Source organism: Larus michahellis, chromosome 9 (genome assembly GCF_964199755.1).
Source record: "Larus michahellis chromosome 9, bLarMic1.1, whole genome shotgun sequence".
Classification (NCBI taxonomy): domain Eukaryota; kingdom Metazoa; phylum Chordata; class Aves; order Charadriiformes; family Laridae; genus Larus; species Larus michahellis.
Genome location: NC_133904.1, coordinates 50,562,262 through 50,585,424, shown reverse-complemented (window position 1 = coordinate 50,585,424; position 23,163 = coordinate 50,562,262). Strand labels below are relative to the sequence as shown.

The 23,163-nt window shown below is 50.9% G+C and overlaps 1 protein-coding gene across 10 annotated transcripts in view; it reads left to right on the top strand.

The window, feature by feature from the left end:
* Positions 1-20,493, top strand: part of LOC141748261 (H(+)/Cl(-) exchange transporter 5) — a 41,625-nt gene extending 21,132 nt beyond the window's left edge. For 7 of the 10 annotated variants that reach the window (XM_074599996.1, XM_074599995.1, XM_074599997.1 and 4 more), the window contains 11 exons: positions 4,873-5,024; positions 7,262-7,361; positions 8,819-9,003; positions 9,620-9,742; positions 10,236-10,442; positions 11,401-11,481; positions 12,368-12,910; positions 14,183-14,369; positions 15,800-16,198; positions 18,171-18,387; positions 19,200-20,471. In XM_074599996.1, coding sequence (XP_074456097.1) covers positions 4,873-5,024; positions 7,262-7,361; positions 8,819-9,003; positions 9,620-9,742; positions 10,236-10,442; positions 11,401-11,481; positions 12,368-12,910; positions 14,183-14,369; positions 15,800-16,198; positions 18,171-18,387; positions 19,200-19,290 — 2,285 coding nt within the window. In that variant the 3' untranslated portion in view covers positions 19,291-20,471. Of the gene's footprint in view, positions 1-4,872; positions 5,025-7,261; positions 7,362-8,818; positions 9,004-9,619; positions 9,743-10,235; positions 10,443-11,400; positions 11,482-12,367; positions 12,911-14,182; positions 14,370-15,799; positions 16,199-18,170; positions 18,388-19,199 lie in introns of all 10 variants that reach the window. The other 3 variants (XM_074599998.1, XM_074599999.1, XM_074600001.1) reach the window with 1 other exon arrangement.
* Positions 20,494-23,163: the final 2,670 nt, after the last annotated feature.

The following is a 23,163-nucleotide window of genomic DNA, read 5'->3' as shown; positions in this document are numbered from 1 at the left end:
TCCCCAGTGTGCGGGTCACGTCACACCATCCCTTCAGCCCCGTCGCGAGATGCCCCGAGCAGCTGCCGGTGAGATGTGGATGGGATCCGTGGGGCTGGTACCCGCGGGACCCCCAGTGCTGTACGGCAGGGTGGGTCTGAGGGGTGACGGCCTGCAGCCCCTCTCCCGTGTCGGGGCAGTGCTGGGTGCCGAGTGTCCCCTCGGGGTCTTTGTTCCTGTGGCTCTGGGGCAGCTCTGAGCTGGGAGGGTGTTCCCAGGACAGCTAAAAGTCGCTGCTCTGGGCAGTTATTCCAGAAGAGTGAGCAAGGAATGACCCTGATCTCCTCTTCTTGCAGAAAATGCTTCTCAAAGTAGTCTCAGTTAACTAGGTTTAACACCGCTGTATTAGTACTTTTTTTTTTTTTTAAGGACAACTGTATCCTTTTATCTTTAGGAAATATTATGGTAGGTGTGCCAGAATAAATTGAAAAGCCAGTGAAAGCCAGACAGGAATTGTTGTTGCACTTCTGGAAGAGTAGGGTCATTTCTGTAGAAACAAAAGCAAGCTCTTCTGGCTGGGTGCTTGGCTTGGAGAGGTGGGTGTGCAGAGGCAGTCGTTCACCTTCTGTTTCTCCATGTAGACACAGGGTTGTGCTCTGCATCGCTGGGCTTAGTAGAAACCCGTCACCCACACTTAGCAAGGCCTCAAAGACCCCCCTGCCAGAGCCGCCTCATCGCTGACATCTGAACCTGCTCTAAAAGTGATGTGGTGATGGTGGTTCCCTTGTCTGGGGGACAGAGCTAAAGTGGATGCTTGGATGGATGCTGGCTTTCCTTTATGCTGCTAACAACAGTCATTAACCACCCTTCCACCCCCAAATGTATAGTTTACTTTCCCAGAAAAGCAGCCACTATCTAAGTGATGATGTCAAAAGTCTGCCGTAATGTGAGAGGGGACCCTGGAAATGGGAATTGGACCCAGGTGAGCAAGCTGGTGGCCATGGTGAGAGCGTCTGGTATGCCATAGACTGGCCCAGATAGGCGTTGGAATGTTGGGTGGTTTGGGAGGTAGTGGCATGCTCACAGCCCGGTGCCACCATCGAGGTGACGCACTGGATCAAACCCGGGCTTGCCTCCCTGGTTCAGTTGTTCTGCTACGATCATGGTCTCCACGTCCATGGCCTTTGCTGTGAAGATCTGAACTGTAGGTGTGACTTGTTTGAGCTGTGGTTGACTGGGACGATGCCCCGTCTTGTCCCCTTTGTCACATAACTGCTTGAGAGGGGGTTGGTTGCTTTGAGAGGCTGTGAGGAAGCACCACCCGGATGGCTTTACGCGGGCACGCAGGCTTGCAGGAGGAGTTGCAGGTATGCGAGCACTGCACCTGCTGAACTCGGTTGTCTGTTGTTATTAGGACGATTTATTCAAGGAGCGTTTGGTCCAGCAGATTTGTAGAACAGTGCTTGGGAACCCCAGTGGGGATATTTGAACGGGGCGCTCTCTGAAAGCATTGATGCCAGTTTATATTTCCAAGCTGCTGGCTTCATAAGTGAAAACTGTTGTTAAAAACAGAGTAATTCCTCTTGGCTCTCAGCAAACGCGCCCCATTTTCTTTACAGTGCAAGTCGGGCTGGTGGGGCTCGCACTCTGTGCACTCACCACTTAGGAAGATCTCTCAGAACTTCAGTTAACCTTTTTTTTTTTTTTTTTTTTTTGTCCCAAATGAAGCAAGGAGCCTTTTTAAAGTGGGTTATTTGGTGGTAGCTGTCAGTTATGCTACATGACTCATCTTGTTTTCTTGCATCTTTTTTGCTGTTAAGAGGCCGCTGTGCCAGTCTGGGAAATGGCTTGGGAAAACATCATGGGCCTTTATTCCCCTCTCTTGACTTTAGACGATGGGGTAGAGAGCGATTGTTTGAATTCCTTACTTCTCCCCGTCCGAAGGCATCTTTGCCTAGTGGTATTTGCACCCTGAATAAGCTAAATGAAATATTAAACATTATTCTTCTGCATGGGAGTTTTAGTACTCCTCTTCCCCACCACCTTAAAATTTTGACTGCATTTTGGGGTTTGCATCTTTTTTTTTTTCTTTTTTTTTCATCTGGATGACTGTAAACACTTAGTGTCTCACAGAACTGTGCTTAGATTTCCTCTCCTGCCCGTGTCTCCGTGTGTACGCCCTTGGAAGCGCTTTGCAGCTGGTATTGCTGGAGGAAGAGCGTGTGTGGTGTGTGCTCTGCTGGTATGGATTACCAGGAGTACGTGAAGTCACGCTTGCTGCGCAGAGCATACGGAGTAGAAGTGGCTTTGGTGTGCTGTGAATGGTTTGTGGTTATTTCGGGCTTCCCAGCTCAGGTGGGCAATGGGCTGCTGAGGAGTTCGGTCTCTCACTGCCTCTCGCTTATGTTCCGTGCTCTGCTTCCCTTTGGTTTGCTGCTGGCTGGCCACCGCTTACGGAGATTGCTCAACGTGCGTGTTAGCTGGCCGGCAGCACCTTACTCTGCTCCTTTTCCCACCAGCAATATATGTTGAGAAGACTTTTTTAAAAGGTTTTCAGAGCTGGGATGTCAGGGATGTTCATCTGTGCAACTCCCTGCTGCTTCTGCCCCCTCCAAATGCAGGGTGCAAGGACTGCATCGCGTCTCGCTGGGGGGCTGCCTTCCCGGAGGTGGGGGCGGGCTGTGGGCGCAAAAGGAGCACTTACCAGTTGCATCCTTCCCCCCTTCACGTGCGTCAGTTGGGTCCTTTGCTCCTCCGTTTGTTAAACAGAAAGTTGGCACCGCAGGTAGGCTGGTAGCTCGCTGCGGGCTTCTCGTAGGGGCATCCCAGTACGATAGCAGTGCCCAGGACTGCCAAAGGTGCCGTGGTGGCTATCGGCCAACTCCAGAACGTGTGTCCATCATCAGCCAGGCTCGATGTAGAAAACTTGCTGTTCTCTCCCCAGTTTGCTTGTAACAGAAAAGGTGTTCAGCGTGGGAAGGCTGAAGAGCCCAAGTCCTGCAAACGCGGGGGCTCCCAGCTCGCGGCTCCCAGCATCCCGTCCTGGCTCCTGTGCTTTTGTAACTGATTTCCCTTTAGCGTGGTTTTAGTTTTTAGAAATGGAAAAAAACAATACAACCCGGATTGCATCATAGCAGGTGTAAAGCTTGGGAGGTCTCCAGCTGTCAGCCTTTGGGAGCGAGAGCAGCATGAAAGCCTTCTTCAGGGAGCTTCAAAACCAGTATTCAGTGCGTAAAGTAGTGTCACCTGCATGTTCTGAGGGGGCTTTTGCATAATGGATCATGGACCGCAGGGCACCTTTCACCTCTACCGAAACGTAACAGAGTGTTTCTTGGAGTAACCCGTGGAATTTCTGCCCTTTCAGCATTTGGTGGCTTAGAAAGAAAAATACATGGAGTACTTCCTGAAGGGTTCCGTAGGTGTTTGACTTGGAGCGGGGGCCTCGGTGCTTGCACAAGCAAAGGAATGAGGTTTGGGCTGAGTGGCACAGAAAAGCTTGTTCCATGTCAATTACTGTCAAGAAAACTGCTTGATTTCCTTGGATAAGGTTTAAAAGACCTTTGTTTTGTTTTTCCCTTGGTGTGTTTCAACACTCTCCTCAAACTGCTTGCAAGGGGCTTTAAGAAACCTGCTTTTAAAGGAGCAAGTGTTACATTAATGGGAGTTTTATAGGTTCCTTTTAGATCAAAGCTGCTCAGTATTTTGTTGTAGGAGCAAAGGAAAGCAGGAATAGATTAATGGCTGTTTTCCAGGTGGAAGAGATTTCCCAGGGCAGGTAAAATCCGTGCAGGTCCAAGGCTACTGCCCCGGATGCTGCAAGGGCAGGTTCTGCTCTGCTGCCTCCCGCTCAGCGGGGGCTGAACATCAGCTTGGCTGGGGACTGGCCGTGAACTGAACGCCTGGGGACATGGAGACAGCATTAATCCACTGGATCTGACCCATTTTCTATGCTGAGGTCCAGGACTAAGGGGGTTGGACTTAGACGATCTTTCAAGGTCCCTTCCAACCCCAGGAGTTCAACGATTCTATGATTAATGGATTTATTTTCTTGGCAGAGGATGGTGGAACCGGGGGATGCCTCTCCGGAGGCTTTGCTTGGGAGCGTGGCTTGTACCATGTGAAGCCCTTGTTTGTGGTCTTCAGTTGGACCTGGCCACGCTCGTCATGCTGTAGATTAATCAGTTTCTGTAGGCCCTCGCGTTACCCTGTCCCACAGCCTTGTTCTCTGCTCCTGTCTGTGAAGACACTGTCTTGTCACCAAAACCTGGGGAACGTACATCCACACTAAGCATCGTTTTCCACGGGCTGGAGCCGGTTAGATAGAAGATCGAATGATTGGGCCAAGTTTGTTTCACCCGAAGGGCAGTTGCAAGCCCCAGTTTGGTACCGCTTTCTGTTTTTCAGGCCCTCCAGCCCCCCCGCAGCGATGGGGGTGAGATGCTTTCCTTCTCCTGTCTCCCTGTTCCCATCCACAGCCCTCCTGCCCTTCCTGCTTTCACCTTCACCGCATCCACCTGGGACTCCCCTTGGCTCTGCCAGGAGGCTCAAATATTCCCCTTCTCCTCTCCCTCTCCCCTCTGCTTTCCTCAAAGTTCTGGGTTTAGGGAAAAGTTAACACGTAGATGCTAGTGTTGATTTACTTTGCTGGTTCCTGAGCAGTCGTTTCCGGGAACAACCCGTCTCTACGTGAACTGCTGAAGCTGGGGAAGCGCATGCCCTGCTGCCCGCGTCATCCCCGGAGCCTTGCTTGGCCTATTTAGCTCAAGGAACAGCTCATTAGCTCTTTGCTTCCACTGAAATCTGTGGATTTCCCACTAAGTTAGCGTTTTGGCGATGTTTTTTTCTTTTCCTAAAAAGGGTGAAAACTAAGAAATGCTCAATTTCTCCCCCCAGGATTTTCCTCATATAATGGAGGAGGGATGAACGGCACAAGCACAATGATGGATTTCCTGGAGGAACCTCTTCCTGGTGTGGGGACCTACGAAGATTTTAACACTATAGATTGGGTGCGAGAGAAGTCCAGGGACCGGGACAGGCACAGAGAGGTAAAAATTCTTATTACTCCTTGCTGGCACCGAAGGCAGAGTAACTAACTTGCTAGAGCGAATCCCAGTTGTGATTGTCAGACGGGGGAGGCATGTGCTGGAGATAGACCTGGGATGGAGGGATCACCTTTGGGATGGGAACTGAGCCTCTCTGCAGGATCTTTAGTTTGAGAGAAATTGAACGTGCTGCAATCTATCAATTGCTGCGTCTCTTCTGAAGGTTTTTATTTACTTAAAAGCTTTGGTGGATTTCTGATCCGCATCTTAAATGACTTAATGGTGCGTTTTCTTATGCCGTGTTAAACTTGCTTGGCTCTGAAGCACAGGAAAACCTGCACTCCTGCTCATGGAAGGTGCGTGTCTTACTTGGAAGAATTGCATTGCTATTGCATGGTTTCTAATGGAAGAATCTACACACCCATGATCCTGTTTATTGATAAAGAAACAAGCTGGTTTTCTGCTCATGCAATTGCACTTGTGAACGATTCTCTTTCTGTTGGAATTGTTCTGTGCTGCATGTTTGAGAAAACTAAGTGCAGTTCTTCCAGAATTCATTCCCGGAACGTCGCTGCTCTCTGCAATTAAAGGAATCTGCTTGGAAAGCAAGGGATGCTTTAAATAAAGTACCGCTGTCCTCAGCATGCTCCTGATTCACGAGAAGCCCTTGCTGGCAGAACTCTTGTAGGGTGATGACTGAACTCAACTTGTCTATTTGCTTGTCAAAATATTCTTCAATTATTTTTTTTTTTTTTTTCCTGAGCCTCACAAAACAACTTGTGTCTTAATAACAGCGCACAAACTGAACGCGGGCCCTGCTCAGTGTGTGAGTACATACAATAAATACAGTGTAGTGCCCAAACCCGAGCGAGTACAGACCCAATTAAGGGGCTCCATGCTCCCAATACCTCCTGCCCAAAAACCTGTCCCCATCTATGGATGAAGAATACAAACCCGCGAGGCTGCGCACACGTACGCCCCGGGCACAGATGTGCCTATACATAGGTGATGCCCATCAGCGTGGAACAGGACGATCTGTCCCCTGTCTGCAGAGGTGCTCGTATAAAAAGATCGCTTCTGTCTATCGAAAGAAGCTGAAATCGGGTCAAGGCAGAAGTTCCTGCTGGCCAAAGAGCTGTAGGGTTGGTCCAATGAGAAGAAATATAAAGGAAATCATTTTTGGCACCCGCCCCAGCCCCTGCCTTGATTCATCAGCGCTTCCACTCCTGGTCCATGCGGCATTTGAAAGACAAAAATCCAGAGAAAAAAGCAATGCTCATTCAGGCAGAAGGGATTCTTACTTTATTTATTCCTCATTTAGCAAGTGGTAGTTGTTTGCATCAATGTGCCTTTTTATCTGGGAATAATAGTGGTGTACTGGAATGTGTCCCTGGGTCGAGGCAGCCGGGGGAATGGGGGCACGCAATGGCTGTTCTGTCGCCCTTTTGTCCGCCTGTCAAGAGCAGCGACGCTGCCAGGCTTCAGCCCTCAGACGGGGCCAGAGCCCCTGAGGAGGAGCTCACCCTCCTGGGGCATCTCGGTTTGAGATCTTCCCAGTGCCACCAGCACAGCCTGCTTCCAGCCTCACCGTTCCTCCCTGCGGGTGTTAAACCGCTGCCCTGCCTCGTGCCCGGCTGAGCAGCGCTCGGCAGAGTCCCCTCTGCTCAGAGCGACGGCTGGTTGGAGTTGCAGATGTGGGGCAGTAGCTGGGGACTCTGACGGGCTGGTGACAGCCCCTGTTTGCTCTCGCCGCTGGTGGGTATCGGTACTGGCCAGGCGGGATCCAGAAGCTGCTGGGGACAAAGTGAAAGAACTGTTTCCCCAGTCTTCAGGTTTGCGCGTGGCATGGGGATATACTGGTAACTGGCTGTTACTAACAAGTGATGGCCTTAAAACATTAAAGGAAGAATTTTGTCTCGTTTTTGTGCAGAAGACATCTAGGAGGAGAGCGTTACTTGAATACTTTCTTTTTTTGCTGGGAAAGATGGCAATATCCTTGATCTGTTCTTGCACATCTGCTGCCCAGAGCTGCATTTGCTGCACCAGCCGTGGGAGCAGCCGCTGCCTGGTGCTATTCCTCGCGCCCCTCAGAGCAGAATATGTCGTGATAGCTATGGCTTTCAATGTTAGGGGCTAATCTTCCACTGATCACCTCACCATGTAGTTTTTACAGCACTTACACCAAAGTAGATCAGCGTCTTTAACAGATTGTTGTTTCTTTTTGAAAAACCCTTTTCTAGATCACCAGTAGAAGTAAAGAGTCCACCTGGGCGCTGATACACAGCGTGAGCGATGCCTTCTCGGGCTGGTTGCTGATGCTCCTCATCGGGTTGTTGGCAGGTAAGAGCAAACCTCGGTCTAAAAAGTCCTCTAAAGTCAGTTCCTCCCACGAACGCGGGCAGATGGCTGGGGAGGAGCCTTTGGCCCTGGAGCAAGGGCTGTGCGAGGGGCTGCACCGGTATTTATGGCTCTGCTGCTGCTTTGCAATTTACAGAGAATTACTTCTGTGTTCTTTGAGGCTGTGTTGGTGTAAATAGGCAGATACAAAGCTGAGACTGAAAGCGATCCAGGACACTGCTCTGGATCTGCTGGTACAGAGCTCTGAAATATAAAAAATAATTAATTTGGCAGAACAGAGCTGGTCAAATGTGGGTCAGAGGAGAGCGTTGTACATCTCTGCTGAACGCTCCTCACTGACAAAGGAGAGGTTAATCCCAAGGATTGCTGGAAAGATTTTCTTTTTTCTTTTTCCTTCCTATACTTGGATATAAAAGGTGAGAGGTGTTTCTTGGGCAGTCGGCCTTCTTGCAGAGGTTGGCTGGCTGGGACCTTCGGAATGACTTCAGAAGCAAACTTTGGACCCAGTGCAGAAGTAAATCGGCTGGATACAGCTCTTCCCGATAGAAAGCAGCTAAGCATTCATCACGAGGAGTGAAATTAAATCTTCTGTTAATATTTACATAGGAAAGCTGCTCGCCAGTTTTTCATTAACTGGAAGATTTGCTAAATGTTTATTGCTGCCCCTGGAGCTTGTGCTGGCACCTGCTCCTGCAGATCAGAGGTCTCTGGTCTCTGTGCGGATGTGCCATTTTCGTTGAAACGGAGCTGATTGCAGCGTTCATCTGTGGGCATTGTAGGAGTTGTTCTTAACAGAAAAATAAGGAATTGCTTGAAGGTTCCTCTTCTAAAATCTGAATTACTTTCTGTGTGGCTCTCTGCTTGCTTTGTTTCACTTGGCACAGTTGTAACTTTCCTCTCTTTTTTTTTTTTTAAATTGGGATTGGAAATCTTTTCTCCAGATTCAGAGTTATTCCTGTCACAGTCTTAGCGTAGTTAGTATAACTCTTGCATTCCAGCTCTTGTGCCGGGGACCGGTGACATGTTTTGTCTGTGTCCTCCAGCAGTGCAGTGCGTCCCCCTCTGCCTCTCAGGCTGCTTGCTGTGCTGTATAGAACAAGCACTTATTCAGTGTAATTGAGAAAAATTCATTTCTAGTGATGTAGGGTGGGTTTGAGCGCCATTTGCGATGGTCAGCCTCTGAAGTACTATGAGGCATGCTTTGTTTCCTGACCTGCTCTTTTCAATATGTATGCTTAAGCCAATCTTCCCATTTAGCTCTCTATAGAATAAAAGTTAATTGTGGGCAAAAATATCGGTCCTGCTCTATCTGTTGGTAGGAGAGTCAAAAATTAGTAGGGCAGACTGTAACCTTTAGGTGTTGGAGTCTGCATAAGGCTGACTCCAACATTAACATAACATTAAATAATTAAATTTTATTTTTTTTCCCTTTAAACTAGGTTCCTTAGCGGGTCTGATAGACATTTCTGCCCACTGGATGACAGATTTGAAAGAAGGCGTGTGTTTAGCAGGCTTCTGGTTCAACCACGAGCACTGCTGCTGGAAATCCAACACGACCTTTACGGACAGAGACAAGTGTCCCGAGTGGAAGAGCTGGTCCCAGCTGATCCTCGGCCATGGAGAGGTGACGTGTGCCTACAGCTGGCTTTGCTGCTGAAACGCCCCATTTCCCCAGCCTGTACCGCCCCTTGCTAGCGATCTGGATGTACATGCCAGAAGTGCGAGCTCTGGGGGGTTCCGTGGTTTAACGTTCATCGTTGGGGTCTTCCAAGGGTGTAAATAAACCCAAACAAGTTACATGTTGTCCTCGGGGGGAAGCAAAACGTTGCTGCATTTACAAGCCCAGTGTTTTAGCCGCGTGTCTGAGAACTGCTGCGTGGAGGGTTTTTGCCCACCGAGGTTTTAGAGGAATGCCGGGCGAGCTCAAGTTGTGCCTTTCTGGCAGCTCTCCCCGGTGGAGCCGCCTGTGTGACTGGGACAGCACTGATCCCAGTACCGAGCTACTGGTGCGCCTTGTTTGCTGTTTTATAGAACGGTCTTTGGAGATATGATTGGTTCATACTCTCATATCCCAGCAAATGAATCTTGTCCTTGAAACCTCAGACTTACTGTAGTTCTCCTCGCTTTTGGCTGATAACCGTAAGGGAGGTGACCTGTTCCCGTGTGCTGGCTTCAGCGCGCGGCTTTGATGTGATCTCAGTTGAAATCATCTAATCTGGGTAACTTCCTCTGCATTTCAGGGGGCTTTTGCATACATTCTAAACTACTTCATGTACGTTATCTGGGCCTTGTTGTTCTCCCTTCTTGCGGTGTTACTCGTGAAGGGCTTTGCTCCTTACGCCTGTGGCTCAGGGATCCCAGAGGTGAGTGAGAAAGGAAGCGACATGGGTTTTTTTAAGGTGGGGTAGGGATCCACCATGCAAAGATGAGACGTGCCTGCTATGGAATAATAATTCCTTGCACTTTAGATGGTGACTTAATGTATGCTTTTTTCCAAACTATTACTGAGGCATGTCTAGTCCTTAAGTCTCCAGGCAATCCCTTTAAAAAAGCAAAGTATTTTGGCCTTTACTGGAGAAGGTACAAACAAAAGCACCCCGTTTGTGTAAGACAGGCTCCACAAGCCTTGGATTTTTCTTCAGCAGGGAGAATAGTCCCGAAGGAAGGACTCAAATGGCTGTTTCTGCCTTTGCAGGGAGGATGTTTTTACCGACTGTACGTTACTTTGGATGGCGGGGAGGGACTCTGAAAGCTGTAAGGGAAAGTTGAGGGCAGGATTGGGAGTGCCTGGTAAAAGAGGAGCTCTGCCCAGGGCTTGAATGAAAGCCTGTAGAGCTTTGTGTGCTTGACTTCCAGATCAAAACTATCTTAAGTGGTTTCATCATTAGAGGCTACCTGGGCAAGTGGACGCTGATCATCAAAACCATCACCTTAGTGTTGGCCGTGTCCTCTGGGCTGAGCCTGGGCAAAGAGGGGCCCCTGGTGCACGTCGCCTGCTGCTGTGGGAACATCTTGTGTCATCTCTTCACCAAATACAGGAAGAATGAAGCGAAACGCAGAGAGGTACGGAGGGACCCCAATGTTGTCAGGCTGCTGAGGCAGCGTGGGCAGAGCCGTGGGTCTGGCGCTTTGCGCTGGGTGTAGACTGTTCGGGCTTGGCATATTCTCGGTCTTCAGCACAACACCTAGTTGGAGCAAAAGCCATCTCTGTTAGGAAGTGACGCCACAGCATCTCCCCAGCGCAGGGCATCATCTCACTTGTGATGGGAGCGTTCACTGGCACTAACCCAGTTCTGCAGCGCTTGTTTGTGTTTGCCACGCAACTCCACAAACAGTGTCGGGACTGTTTGAGGGACCTGGGCCGTGGGAGTAGAATGAAGGACTTTGCTTTCAGGGACGCAGTGGTGGAGGTGGTGTAAGAACCAAGCTAATGTCCAACGCAAAGCTCATGAGCGTTTCCTCGCAGCGCTGTAAGACTTTTCTCTGGACAAGTCACTGGAGAACGGTTAACCTGAGATGTGTGGTGTCATATTGGCCACTTTACCTTCTGCTGAACCAAACCCAACAGAACCCACCAGTGGGCTGGCAGGGCTTGGGTGGCCCCACAGCACCTCCAGTTACGCTGTTACCTGCTTCTGAGAAACGGTGTGACTGGGAAACGGGCGAATCTGGGAAGAGTCAGTGTTCTGGGGGTGAAATTACTGCTATTCTGTCTTTGTTCCACCTTTACCTGAGGTGAACGCATAGCATGAAATCGGCTGAAACAGCAAAAGGTAATTGCCAGTGACGCCACTTCTAGTTTGGGGAAGGGAGCGCTGAAATGCTAACCCCAATGTTTTTGTAGCTCCTTGCAACCCTTCTCCCTAGGGAATCGGCTCACTCCATGTTTTCCCTGCTGTCAGACCCTGGCTTACTGTGCACTCGCTGGAGATAAAAATCGCACAAATTTAAGTAAAGACAAACAGAAAAGGGGGAAGGTTGCGGGGGCTGAAAATGTCTGACTCCTTGGTTTCTCTCGTAGGTTTTATCAGCAGCTGCAGCTGCTGGTGTGTCTGTAGCTTTTGGTGCACCGATCGGAGGAGTGCTCTTTAGTCTGGAAGAGGTAACATCAGCATTTTCTATTAGCTCTTGGCGAGCTGTTTTATTGCAAGAACTGACCCCGCTGGTTTAAAAATACAGTCTGCTCATAACTGCTTGGGTGTGGAAAGGAGACGCTGTTGAATACTGATTGGTGGTGTATTTACAAGGCCAAGCAACCTAAAAGCTTATTGGGGTTTCAGGTAATTCTTCCAAATACTGGAGAATTTATTTTGGATGATGTCTATCCATAGCTTTGCAATAAACCTGTTGGTTTCCCCTGGTCTGTCCGTGCTCGGCAACACTGACTGCTCACAGCCACCGCCTCTGTCACCTCCACTCTCCTGACAGCTCTGACCCAGGGGACCTGGGAACAAACTTACCTGGCTTGTCAAACGCCTTTCCTTCCCAAGGAACTTCTAATCCTCGTTCTTTGATCCAGACATGCCGTGGGTCACTGCTGCCTGCTTCAGGGCTTAGCTCCGAGGAGGAACAGGATGGTGTTGCTCAGCTGAGCAGTAGTTGTGGTGGCAGCTATGGCAAGCACTGCTCTTTGGCACTTCTGGACCTTGCAGAGCATGCAAGGCAATTAGTTTTCTCCGGATTCAGCTCACAGCTGATTTGTAACAGCTTTTATTACCCAAGTCAGTCACCTCCACTTCAGGGATCGTAGAGGGCACTTGCTGCATTGGAGTTATGCAGGCCGGGACCCAGCCCGTCGTTGCAATCGCGTTGAACGGGAGCTCGAAACAAAGCCTGGGGCGCTTGGCTGGAGAGGAGGGTGTGTGGCCAGCGCACATCGATCTCGGTCCCTGCTTTTACTTCATGCACTGGTGATTTTGTTATTAGGCAGTGATCGGTGTAGTGACAAGTGTTAAAGTGACCGAATCTGCTTTCTTTTTCCTTTATAGGTCAGTTACTACTTTCCTCTCAAGACTCTGTGGCGCTCCTTCTTCGCTGCTCTGGTGGCTGCGTTTACCCTGCGCTCCATCAACCCTTTTGGGAACAGCCGCCTGGTTCTCTTCTACGTGGAGTTTCACATGCCGTGGCACCTTCTGGAGCTTGTGCCGTTCATCCTTTTGGGAATATTTGGTGGGCTTTGGGGAGCTTTCTTCATTCGCAGCAACATCGCCTGGTGCAGGCGACGCAAGACGACCAAGCTTGGTAAATACCCTGTGCTGGAGGTGTTTGTAGTGACCGCCATCACGGCCGTTCTGGCCTTCCCCAACGAGTACACCAGAATGAGCACCAGCGAGCTGATTTCTGAGCTCTTCAATGACTGTGGGATTTTGGACTCTTCCAAGCTCTGCGAGTATGTGAACGATTTCAACAGCACCAAAGGGGACGACCTGCCAGACCGAGCTGCTGGCCCAGGAGTTTACACCGCCATGTGGCAGCTGGCTTTGGCCCTTATAATGAAAGTCTTCATCACAATCTTCACCTTTGGCATGAAGGTGAGAACTGCCTGTGGAGGAGTTCATGTTCTTCTCATCCTCTGCAGGAACCCCAAGTCTTAGAGTTTTTATTTGCTCAATAAATAGGCTTGTTTTCCTCCCCAGGCTCTGTTAAGAAGGAGCAAGGTGATAGACTGCAATTATTCGTTCTGTTCCTTGTAACTGAGGGCAGTAGAAACCTTTTAGCCTGTGTGTGGGCGCCAGATGCAGTGACTGAAGCTGGTGTCTCAGGGTTTCATGTCCATTTGCCAAACGCGGAATGCTTCTAAATTGTCCTGCCATGTGCCTTTTTGATATATATGCAATAGCTAATTGCAAAGCAATCAATATCGTAATTTGTAAATGCTTACTTACCGTAGAATCATAGCATGGTTTGGGTTGGAAGGGACCTTAAAGCTCATCTTGCTCCAACCCCTGCCCTGGGCAGGGACACCTCCCGCTAGGCCAGGTCACGGCTGTTCCCTGGTCAGAGGGTTCTGAACTTGTCTGGGGGCGGCTTCCCGAGCTGTGACGTCCTGCCTGGGGCTGGGCTGTCCTGCAGTGAGGTCCAGCAGGTGGAGCTGAGCATCTCCCACTGGCCCCCAGTGGTCTGTCCGGAAAGGTGACCCCACCACAGAGGTTTGGCCATCATTGTTGCCAGGGTGGTCGCTGGCATTCAAGGGCAATCATCAAGTCTGTGAGAAAGCTGTATGACAGATGTGCAAAGGAAAGCGGGGAGACGCTCTGACTTCAAAGAACAGGAGCTTTTGGAGTCCTGGAAGAGGACTCTGAAGTGCAGAGGTGAAACCTGCCGGCAGCGGCTCTGCTGGGTGGCACTTGTGCCACGTGTGCTGATTCCAGGCACCTGCACTTTCACGGTGGCGTCTGAATGTCTGCCAGGGAAGGATGACGACTCCACTCCCAGTACGTGAAGGGACAGAGAGGGAAAATCCCCTGCCTGCAACCGTCACGTACTGGTGCGGTTGGAATGGCACAGGCGAGTGTTACCCGTGTGCAGGTGGAACTTTGTTATGTTCTCTTGGGAAATAAGCTTTTGAAAAAGGCTTGTGCTGTTCCACACTAAGCTCTTGTTAACTCTCCGACAGGAGTGAATGCAAACTGTTGCAGGGACTCTGGAGCTCGAGGGCGCAGGAAGGGCAGAGGTGACAGGGCAAGGCAGCTTTGCCAGTTTTACCTTCAGCATAACCGCTAACTCAGTCCTGTTTCGAGTTTCCATCACTGGTCTTTGAAATGTCTGAGGAACGGCGTCTTTACCGATGTGTGTTTTCTCAGGTCCCCTCGGGTCTCTTCATCCCCAGCATGGCGGTGGGGGCCATAGCGGGCCGGCTGCTCGGCGTGGCCATGGAGCAGCTGGCCTATTACCACCATGACTGGGCCATCTTCAGCGGCTGGTGCAGCCAGGGAGCCGACTGCATCACTCCTGGCCTCTACGCCATGGTTGGGGCCGCAGCGTGTCTGGGTAAGCGAGGTGGATGTTGGAGTCCAGGCTGTGGTTTGGTTTGGGTCCCGGTTGTCCATGTAAAGACGCGTGGCAGTGGGACGCTGCCGCTGTTCTCGCTCTCCGTGGGAGTTGGCTTCGTCTCAAGAGCATCTCCACTGCTTTGTAGTAGAATGTGCAATGTGTTCTCATCCTGTTTGCGTTGGTTTTACCGCACCAGCCCATTGCTGGACTGACGGGTTTCAGTGGGGAGTCTCCTGACGGAGCACTAGAACAAACGGGCCTGGCCAGGGACTTTAGATTTTCCCGTGGGGTTTTAATTCATTTTACTTCCTTCATTCTGGCCTTAGATCTTATGGTGCAGCTCTTCTTTCAAGTGCTCTGGTTTTTGGTAACACTTCTGCTGCTTGGCTGAATTTAAGAAATCGAGTGCACGTGACTGAACTTCATTTTTTACCGTAATTCCCAGTCCTCTCCTCCACAGAATAATGTGTTTAGCTCTTAGGGGGCTACTATACTGTGCCAGGAGAAACTCTCATTTCAGGAAGAATAAAAGCATGCTACCAAACCCCATCTTTGGGCTTTTTACAGGGGATAAACCCTCTTGTTTGGATGTGACTGGTGAAAAATAAATACAGATCCACTTCATTAACTTCATTAACTGTTCGGTTTACCACTGGACAGTACTAAAGGGTATGTGCCCCTTCAGGAGATGGTTATTGGAGCAAAACTCCTCTAAAATATTTGGGAGTAGCTTTGGGACTTGAATCTCAAAAGCATAATTAAAATATGCCGAGACAAAATGCTGTTATATAAAAATGATGCCAATATTTAACAAGACTCATCTACTTTCTCTTGAAACGCCTCAACTGTTTTAGTGTTGGAAATCTACAGAAGCGTAAGGAAGAGTAGCCAGAGTGGCTGGCTGGAAGCCGGCAAACGGGGAGGTAAGCTGGCTGAAGGGCCTGCTCTCAGGGAACTGGTGCTCGTAGCCAGAGGATGTCAGGATGACACTTGCCTTTCGCATGGAGCCTGTCAGAGTCGCGATTCCTGAACCCACCTGTGGAGCTGTGGACGAGGCCCCTCTGTGGCACGGCCAGGCTGTTTTGCAGCTGGCTAAGTAGCAGGCGAGACGGTTAGCCTTCTTTTGGGGTTGCTTCAGAGTTCAGGGAAAGACCCTCAAAAACATGTAGCAAACCCTTGTGAGCCAGCCCATGGCACGATGCTCTGGAAGGGACGTGTGGTTCCCTACTCTGTTCTGCTTGTCTCTGGCTTCCACTGCGATGCTGAATGTGATGTAGGCATCCAACAGCACAAGCTCTTGCTGATACAAGACCTTCTCCGGATGCGTTGGCAGAGGATGGCCATGGAAGCCTCAGAACAGCTCTCCTGCCTGGAAACCCCTGAAACTCCATGTTCACGACATCTGTCTTCCTGTGTTCTGTTTGCAGGTGGGGTGACCCGAATGACTGTGTCGCTAGTGGTCATTATGTTTGAGCTCACTGGTGGACTGGAATACATCGTTCCTCTGATGGCAGCAGCCATGACCAGCAAGTGGGTGGCCGATGCCATTGGGCGGGAAGGCATTTACGATGCCCATATTCGCCTCAATGGATACCCTTTCTTGGAAGCCAAGGAAGAGTTCTCACATAAGACGCTTGCGATGGACGTAATGAGGCCACGGAGGAATGATCCTCCTCTGACTGTCATCACTCAGGACAGCATGACCGTAGAAGACGTTGAGACCATCATCAATGAAACCACGTACAGTGGCTACCCAGTGGTGGTGTCGCGGGAGTCCCAGAGGCTTGTTGGATTCGTCCTCAGGAGAGACCTCATCATTTCAATTGGTAAGAGGCAAGATGCTGCATAGATAAACGATGCCGTTAGAGGCCTCAAATGGCACTGGCTGTAATTTACTTGACGAGTTTAAACACCTGGCAGTGATGGTGGCTGTGCTTTCTGGCACCTGCGTCTCCATCCCCGAGCAGCACGGGGGCCGCATGCAGGGAGTGCGAAGGCCAGGGTGGCTCCCTGGTGCGATTAGTGTGGCTCTGCTGAATTCAGAAACCTTAGGGAACGGTTGTGAAGCATGGGACTTCTTGCCAGGAAGGACTGAGGCTTCCTGACTTGGCGGATGACTGGACACGGAAAGCTTTCTTAACGGTTAATGCCTCAAACCTTATTTCATGAGGGAAAAAAGTCTGGTTGGTCTGTGTGCTGAATATTGGGTCACTTCTGAGTCACACCTGGAAGTATCTGTGCTGATGTTAAAGACTTCCACCTCTCTTCACCGCTGAAAGCCGGCCTGGTCTTTCACTTGTGCGTTGGTGGTTGTGAGGCAGGTGGTGTGCGGTGCTGGCGACGCCTGGTAAATGCTGTCCTGGCATCACTCTGATACAATTTCTGTGGTGTGAGCTGAGCTCCTTTGGAAACAACATTGCCGTATCACAATTTAGGGCATGTTTAGGTTTCTCCTGCTCTCAGGTTTCTTAGAACCAGTGCAGCCGAGAGCACATCTCCCCTCTCCGCTCGGTTAGCTCCTGCGGGTCGATCCCCGCTCCTGGCTCTCGGGGGGCACGCGGGTGCTGTGCAAGGTGACAGGGCTGGCTGGGGGTGGCGGTTACCCTGCGCTAAAGCAGACAGCGATGGTGGGAACAGCGTGACGGTGAAGGATTGAAGAGGCCTGAGCTCTGCGGTGTGCTCTCCAGCGCGCGGGTGAATGCACTGCCTTAGCTCAAGCGTGACGACGTTCTGTGGGGGTGGTGTGAGGGCTTGGTCCTGAGCCAGCTTTGTCCCGTGGCAGAGCTGGAGTAGTTTGTATCATTAAATTGCCTCTGGCTATGGATCAACCCTGTGTGTTCCTTCTCTGTTTTAAGGTAGGTTTTCGGTGTCAGTTTGAGGATTTCCAATACATTCTTTTGAAGCATGTGAATAACGTGAATGTTGCTGCTGTTCTTCTTGATAAGTATCTGGCCAAAGCTTACAACGATGTGGAATGAAATACAGAAAAAGGGCACTATCATATTATGCGCGTTGCCTTCCTCCTGTAAGGCTGCTTTGTGGTGTGACCACAAATTCTTGCATTTGTGTTGTTCTGAGTGTCCAGGGACTCGTTAAGAGTAATCTTTTCCCCAAGATAAGCACAGTAATGGGCTGTTGTGTGCCACAGGGTGCCATTTAGCTTTTGACAGACAGCTCCGAATATCCAGCCTGGTGTTTGGGCTGCCAGGCGACCCCCTTCCCAGGGAGTCCGGGACTGTAAATACCCGATGGAAGCTGCAATGGGGAAGAGACCCCAACTGCCCGTGTAGCGGGACTGTAGTGCAGTAGTGTAAATATCTGAGGGGTGGCACGTCCTGAACTTGTTTTCCATTCTTTACCCTAGTCACAGCCATCAGCCTGAGCCAGTGGGTTAAGTGCTTAAGAACCCTTCTTTAGCTACTCCACGTGGGACTCGAATGGGTGACTGATAAAAGTGCGAAGCATTTCATCTGCCTTCTCTTAAAACTGGGAAGTTAAAGATCTCCAGAACTTGCATTCTGCTGGCCAGAGCAGGACGCTGAGATGCCTGGCAGCCTTGACGTTAGGCAAAGTGTGTGCTGCTCTCTCCCCTGGGGTGGAACTTTGGAGTCCTTAGAGATTAAGATGTAGTTATTAGAAATTAGGATATAAAAATAGCACACCCTCCTTGGGGCATCGGTTGCCTTGAGAAGCAGCGCAGGTAAAGAGGAGGGATGGACCTTTAAGGCCATCCCGGTGTGGGCAGAGAGAGAAAAGAAAAAGGAGGGAAGATATTTAATAAAATATTTCTTCTTCCAGAAAATGCCCGGAAGAAGCAGGATGGGATTGTGAGCACTTCAATTATTTATTTCACTGACCACTCTCCTCCGCTGCCTCCAAGCTCCCCCTCTATGCTGAAACTCAGGAGCATCCTGGACCTCAGTCCTTTCACGGTGACAGACCAAACACCCATGGAAATCGTCGTGGATATATTCCGCAAGCTGGGATTGCGCCAGTGCCTGGTCACTCACAACGGGTAAGAACGCTGCAGGCAGAACCCGGGGGTCCCAGGATCGTCTGTAGACCTGGGTCACAACCTCCTCCTTCCAGTGCAGAGCACTGGGCGTCAGCTGGAGCGATTGTTAGCTGCAAAACAGCAATCGTGAAGCCCCTGACCCTCTTCCAGTGGAAGCAGTAACGTAAAGCCTGTAAGCAAAGACCCAGCTCCGTGGGGTGACGGGTCTAAGACTGATGAAAGGGCGCACGGCCTCCCCTCAGATCTGGCCGTGTGTATCGTGGAACTGCTTGAATTCACTTTGGTGTGGAGCAGAAACCGTGTGGTTGGTGAGGTGGAAAGGAACGAGGGCAAAGATGAAAGCAGAGCAGTCTGTTCCCTGAAGTGCGGCACCAGCAGGAGTTCTCTCCCTGTTCCCTGCCGTGGTGTGCTGGGACCAGCTGAGCTTTCCAGCTCTGCCGGAGCCGCGCTGCTCGGCGTCCCTCCCTGACCCTGCCTCTGCCCGTTCCCAGCTCCTGCCCTCCCTCTCGGCACCTCTTTGCAAGCAGAACTACAGAGAGACTAGGGCTTAAAATGCAGCGCTAGACATTCAGGTTGGTCTTTTCAGAGAAGGTGGGGTTAATAATTATTAATATTTGTCTTCGTTATAACCTCCTTACCTTTTTTAGTGTAAAATACTGATGGAGTTTCTGTTGGGGCCTGGGAGTGCCATGCTTTGCGTGGAGTGTCATCCAAAAAGACGCTTCAATTAAAATCTCCCGCCGTGAAGCCAAGCGAGAGCCGGGACACCTTCTGTGGTGGTGGTGCACTAAAAACGTGTTTTCACTTTCCAGGAAGCTGCTCGGGATCATTACCAAAAAGGATGTATTAAAGCACATTGCACAGCTGGCTAACCAGGACCCAGATTCGATACTCTTCAATTAAAGGCAGACTAGTAGGTGTTGTGTGCTCAACACAAAAGAAACTTTATAGAGGATCCTGGATATACTTTCCTATTTTTATTGAGACCATGGGACTGTTTTCAGCGTTCCCTTCCATGGAGCTGAAGAAGATAATGTTTTTTTCTACCAGATAACCAATTGCACTACATAATCTGTGGAACATAATCTTCTTTTTAGAAGAAAAAAAGACTTCATTTACGTTGCTTTTGTGAAGTTGCATTGGAAAGATTCCATGAAGGAGTAAAAGCAAAATGCTATAGAATTATATCTCCTCTTCTTATTTTATTTGAACTCTCGTTACTAACGTGGGGAGGAAAAGACAAGGTCTGTACCTTCAGAAATTGTGAAGGAGAAGGATGATTTTGCACACAGCTTCAGGTGGTGGCAGAAGGACGTGGTTGTAACTCAGGGGCGGTGTATTCCCAATTAGCCACTTGGTAAAAAGTCAAAATGGGAGAGGGGAAAGAAATCGGTTAGCTGAGGATGTTTTGTTGAAAGAAGTAAAAAGTCCACAAAAACAACCCCCCCAGAAGACCAGATCTCCTTAAAATTGGGCCCAGTGATTCTGATTGGGAAGAAGCTTATTTTGATTAATCTTTGGTTGAATGTATTTAATTACTCTGATGCTGCCTTGCCGGGAGAACCCTGAGGAGGAGGCAGAAGGAGTTAACGGTGTGTTCTCATCGCCATCCCTTCTTTAGATCTATGCCTAAGGATTTCTTCTCCTTGATTTCCCTTGAGCGTGTAATTAAAATTGCGAAGGCTGACTCCTAAGTTACTGCCCGCCTTCACTGCCCTTCCCAGTAAACTCTGATCACGTTGGATGTTGCACGACTGACCTCTTCTCCGTCAGCGGTGTCGGAGGTGGCTGGGGGTGTCCTGCTGGAGAGCCCTGCGCCCGGGACGTTTACATGGATGCGGGTGCCGTTCCCTGCTCCTCTCCTCAGGCCCGGATCCTGGCTCTAGCATTGGCAGCGCTGCCACTTGACGTACGTGCCCCGCTCGGTGTCTCCTCTTGCCAACAACTATGCAATAAAGCCCTTCCTGACCACTGTTGGCCAACTACCTTGTCCCATGTCTGTGCTCCTCAAGTCCCCGTCCCAGATCTTATCAAATTATTTTCCTGTTAATAAAACTGTGACCGTTTACTGGAATTTTGAAGGTATATGAATGCTTTTGGAGGTTGATGTTGTTCCTCACGGCTTCAGTTGCTTTATGGTCCGTGGCTGAGGCTCGTTGGTGGCAGCAGAGCTTCCTCTCGCCTCTGGCTCACCACTGCGGCTGCAGAAGGGAGCCAAGCTGTTGAGTAACGGCCAAGAGTGACGGAGTGAGGGCTCTGGCTGTGCTTCCTGACGGACGAACCTCCGGCTCTTGAGCAGGTGTTGCCCTTGGCCCAGCCTCAGCCGCAGAGGCCGTGGCAGCAGCTCCCCTCGTCCCGCCTGGGCACCCGCAGCCCCAGGGTGGTGGCAGGAGGTGGTGGGGTGTCCCCGTGAGGATACTGCCTGCGATAAACCTCTTCTGGGGGGAGTGCGGACTCCTGGCTAGAGCTGCCTGGAAGCTCGGTCGGTCTTAAACTCTCTCAAATGTAACCAAATGCCTCATCTCTGCTTGGAGCAGAAGGCAGCTTTATTTATTTTCCAAGGCCATCCAGCAGCGAGTTCCTGCTGCCGCTGCTTCAGCCTGGCAGGGAGGGGGTGATGTCTTGAATTCTTGTGTAGCTTAAAGCGGAATCAAAGTCAGGTGTTAGCCAAGGGTCGGATACCTTCTGCTCAGACAGTAAACGCCTTGACTCTGTCTGGGGTGGGTTTGTACAGCGGGAGGTGGTTGCTGAGTTGAAACAGAGACCGCAGCGTTGCCCGAAAGTCGCTCACAACTTGAAATGCTTCGTTCCGCCTCGGCTGTGGCTGGCAGCAGAAGCTTTGCCTTTAAATGCTTTTTTTGTCCCCTTTGGAGAGGGTTGTTCCCCTCTGGCCGGATGGATGCTCTGTGAGTCTGGGTCTGAGCTCAGGGAAGAGCTGCCGCCTTCCGCTTCCCTGGGGTCCCTCCAGGGGAGGTGGGCACTGGAAGAGGCCGGGGATCCCGTCCCGTGCATGCAGCTTGGGACCTTAGAAGGACCAAAGCTTTTCTTTCCTACTTTTCTGCTTACCTTACAATACGCAGGAGGGCTCCAGCTTGGCAAACGTGGTCCCTGCTTCACTTTGATCTGCAATACATGAGAGCCAGTTCCTCTCCTCCGTGTGGGAAGGCTGCAGTAGCCTGGTGGGAAGCAAGAGGTGCCAAAAGGGGAACCCGTGAGCGGGCTGGAGCCCGGCAGCAGGCTGGTAGGTTATCCCAGCCACTCCTGGGGAAGCGGCAGGGCAGGGAGATGCTGTCAGAGAGGGACTGCGGCCGCTCTGTGCTGGGGAGCACTGGGAACGGGGGCACTCATGGTGGGAAACACCGGCCCAGCAGCGCTGGCAAGCTCCCAGCTCCGCGCTGTGGTTTTTTTTAGCGAGGGAGAGGTGTCCTGGGGAGACTGGGCTGAGAAACCGCGCAGGAAGGTGAGGGTGTGGGAGAACGGCCACGGCTTTGCGGGAAAGCCCGGTGGAGCTGGGCTTGAGAGAGGCTCAGTCCTCGGGACTGGCAGGATTGCGAGTCCTCGCGATGCCAAACCAAACCCGGTGACGATGGGCAAGTAAAAGAAACGTTGCAATGGTACAGGACCTTTCTTTGCCTCTCACTTGAGCAGATCTCTCCACTTGTGCATCTTTTTAGTATGGAAACTGATGATTTTCCCGCGCATGGGGATGCACGCTTTGGTGGCTGGAGGTCTGGTATGTGTGGGCAAGGTGGAAAGAGTTGCTTGGAGCGTGACTCTGTAGCTGCTCTGTCTGCGTGTGAAAACCTCCTGACCTCATTAACCCACGGAAACGGTGTCTGTGTAAGGAGGACACTCATTTCAGCTCCGGACCTGTTTCTAAGGCATGGTTCTCTGTGTAGGGAAACTTGCAGCAAAATTACCCGACTGTCATTCTTGCATTAGGTGACACTCCGTGCCCAGAACCCGAGGCTGGTGCGGGCAGAGATGTGTAGCTCCGTACTGGGATCCCTGCCCTGCCCTGCCCCGGTGAGACGTGGCTTACAGAAGCCCCTGGCTGTTCGCTGTCTGCTTTTATTGAGTTCCTTTAATTCCTACAAAAATACGTTCAAATCTTTCATCAAAAATTCTGTGCAGGGGACGGACCATGCTCAGGTTTTTTAACTCGAGCATTTTCTCCCTTGGCCCTAATGAATGGCGCTGCCTGGGAAAGGGGCTCCCCCTCCCCAGGGCACCCCGAGCTGCTGCCCAGGGTTTTCCCCCGTCCGCTTCTTGCTTTTCCATTGCTTTACCTTCGGAGCGACTCCAGGAGGAGCCCTGGGGTTTCTCTTCAGCGAACGGCTGGTTGTACGTGTCAGAGCTGGAGAGACTCCAGGTGCTCGATAAATGGCACCCAGCCTGCGCTCTCCTTAGCTGAGCGAGGGAGGTTGGGGGCAGCGCTGGGTACAGAGCTGGAGCCCTTCTCTCTGCCTCTTCCATCTCTTCCTAAACCTCCTGACCCCAGGGCTGCGGCCGTGCGAGAGGGGGCCCTCGGGCACCCTCCTCCTCCCCTCGCCCAGAAGAGGACAGGACGTGGCGGGGGCGTTGCAATATCCCGGTTATGAAGTACGTCGCTGGGGAGAGGTTTGGGTGCCTGCTTCCACTGCCCGCCGCCTTAAGGGCAGGATGGCAGATGGGGGGTTGACTTTGGAGCTCCCCCAGCCTTGTGCTGGGGCTTGAAGGGGACACAAAATCAGCGAATCATCCAGGCTGGAAGGGACCTTTAAGTTGATCGAGTTG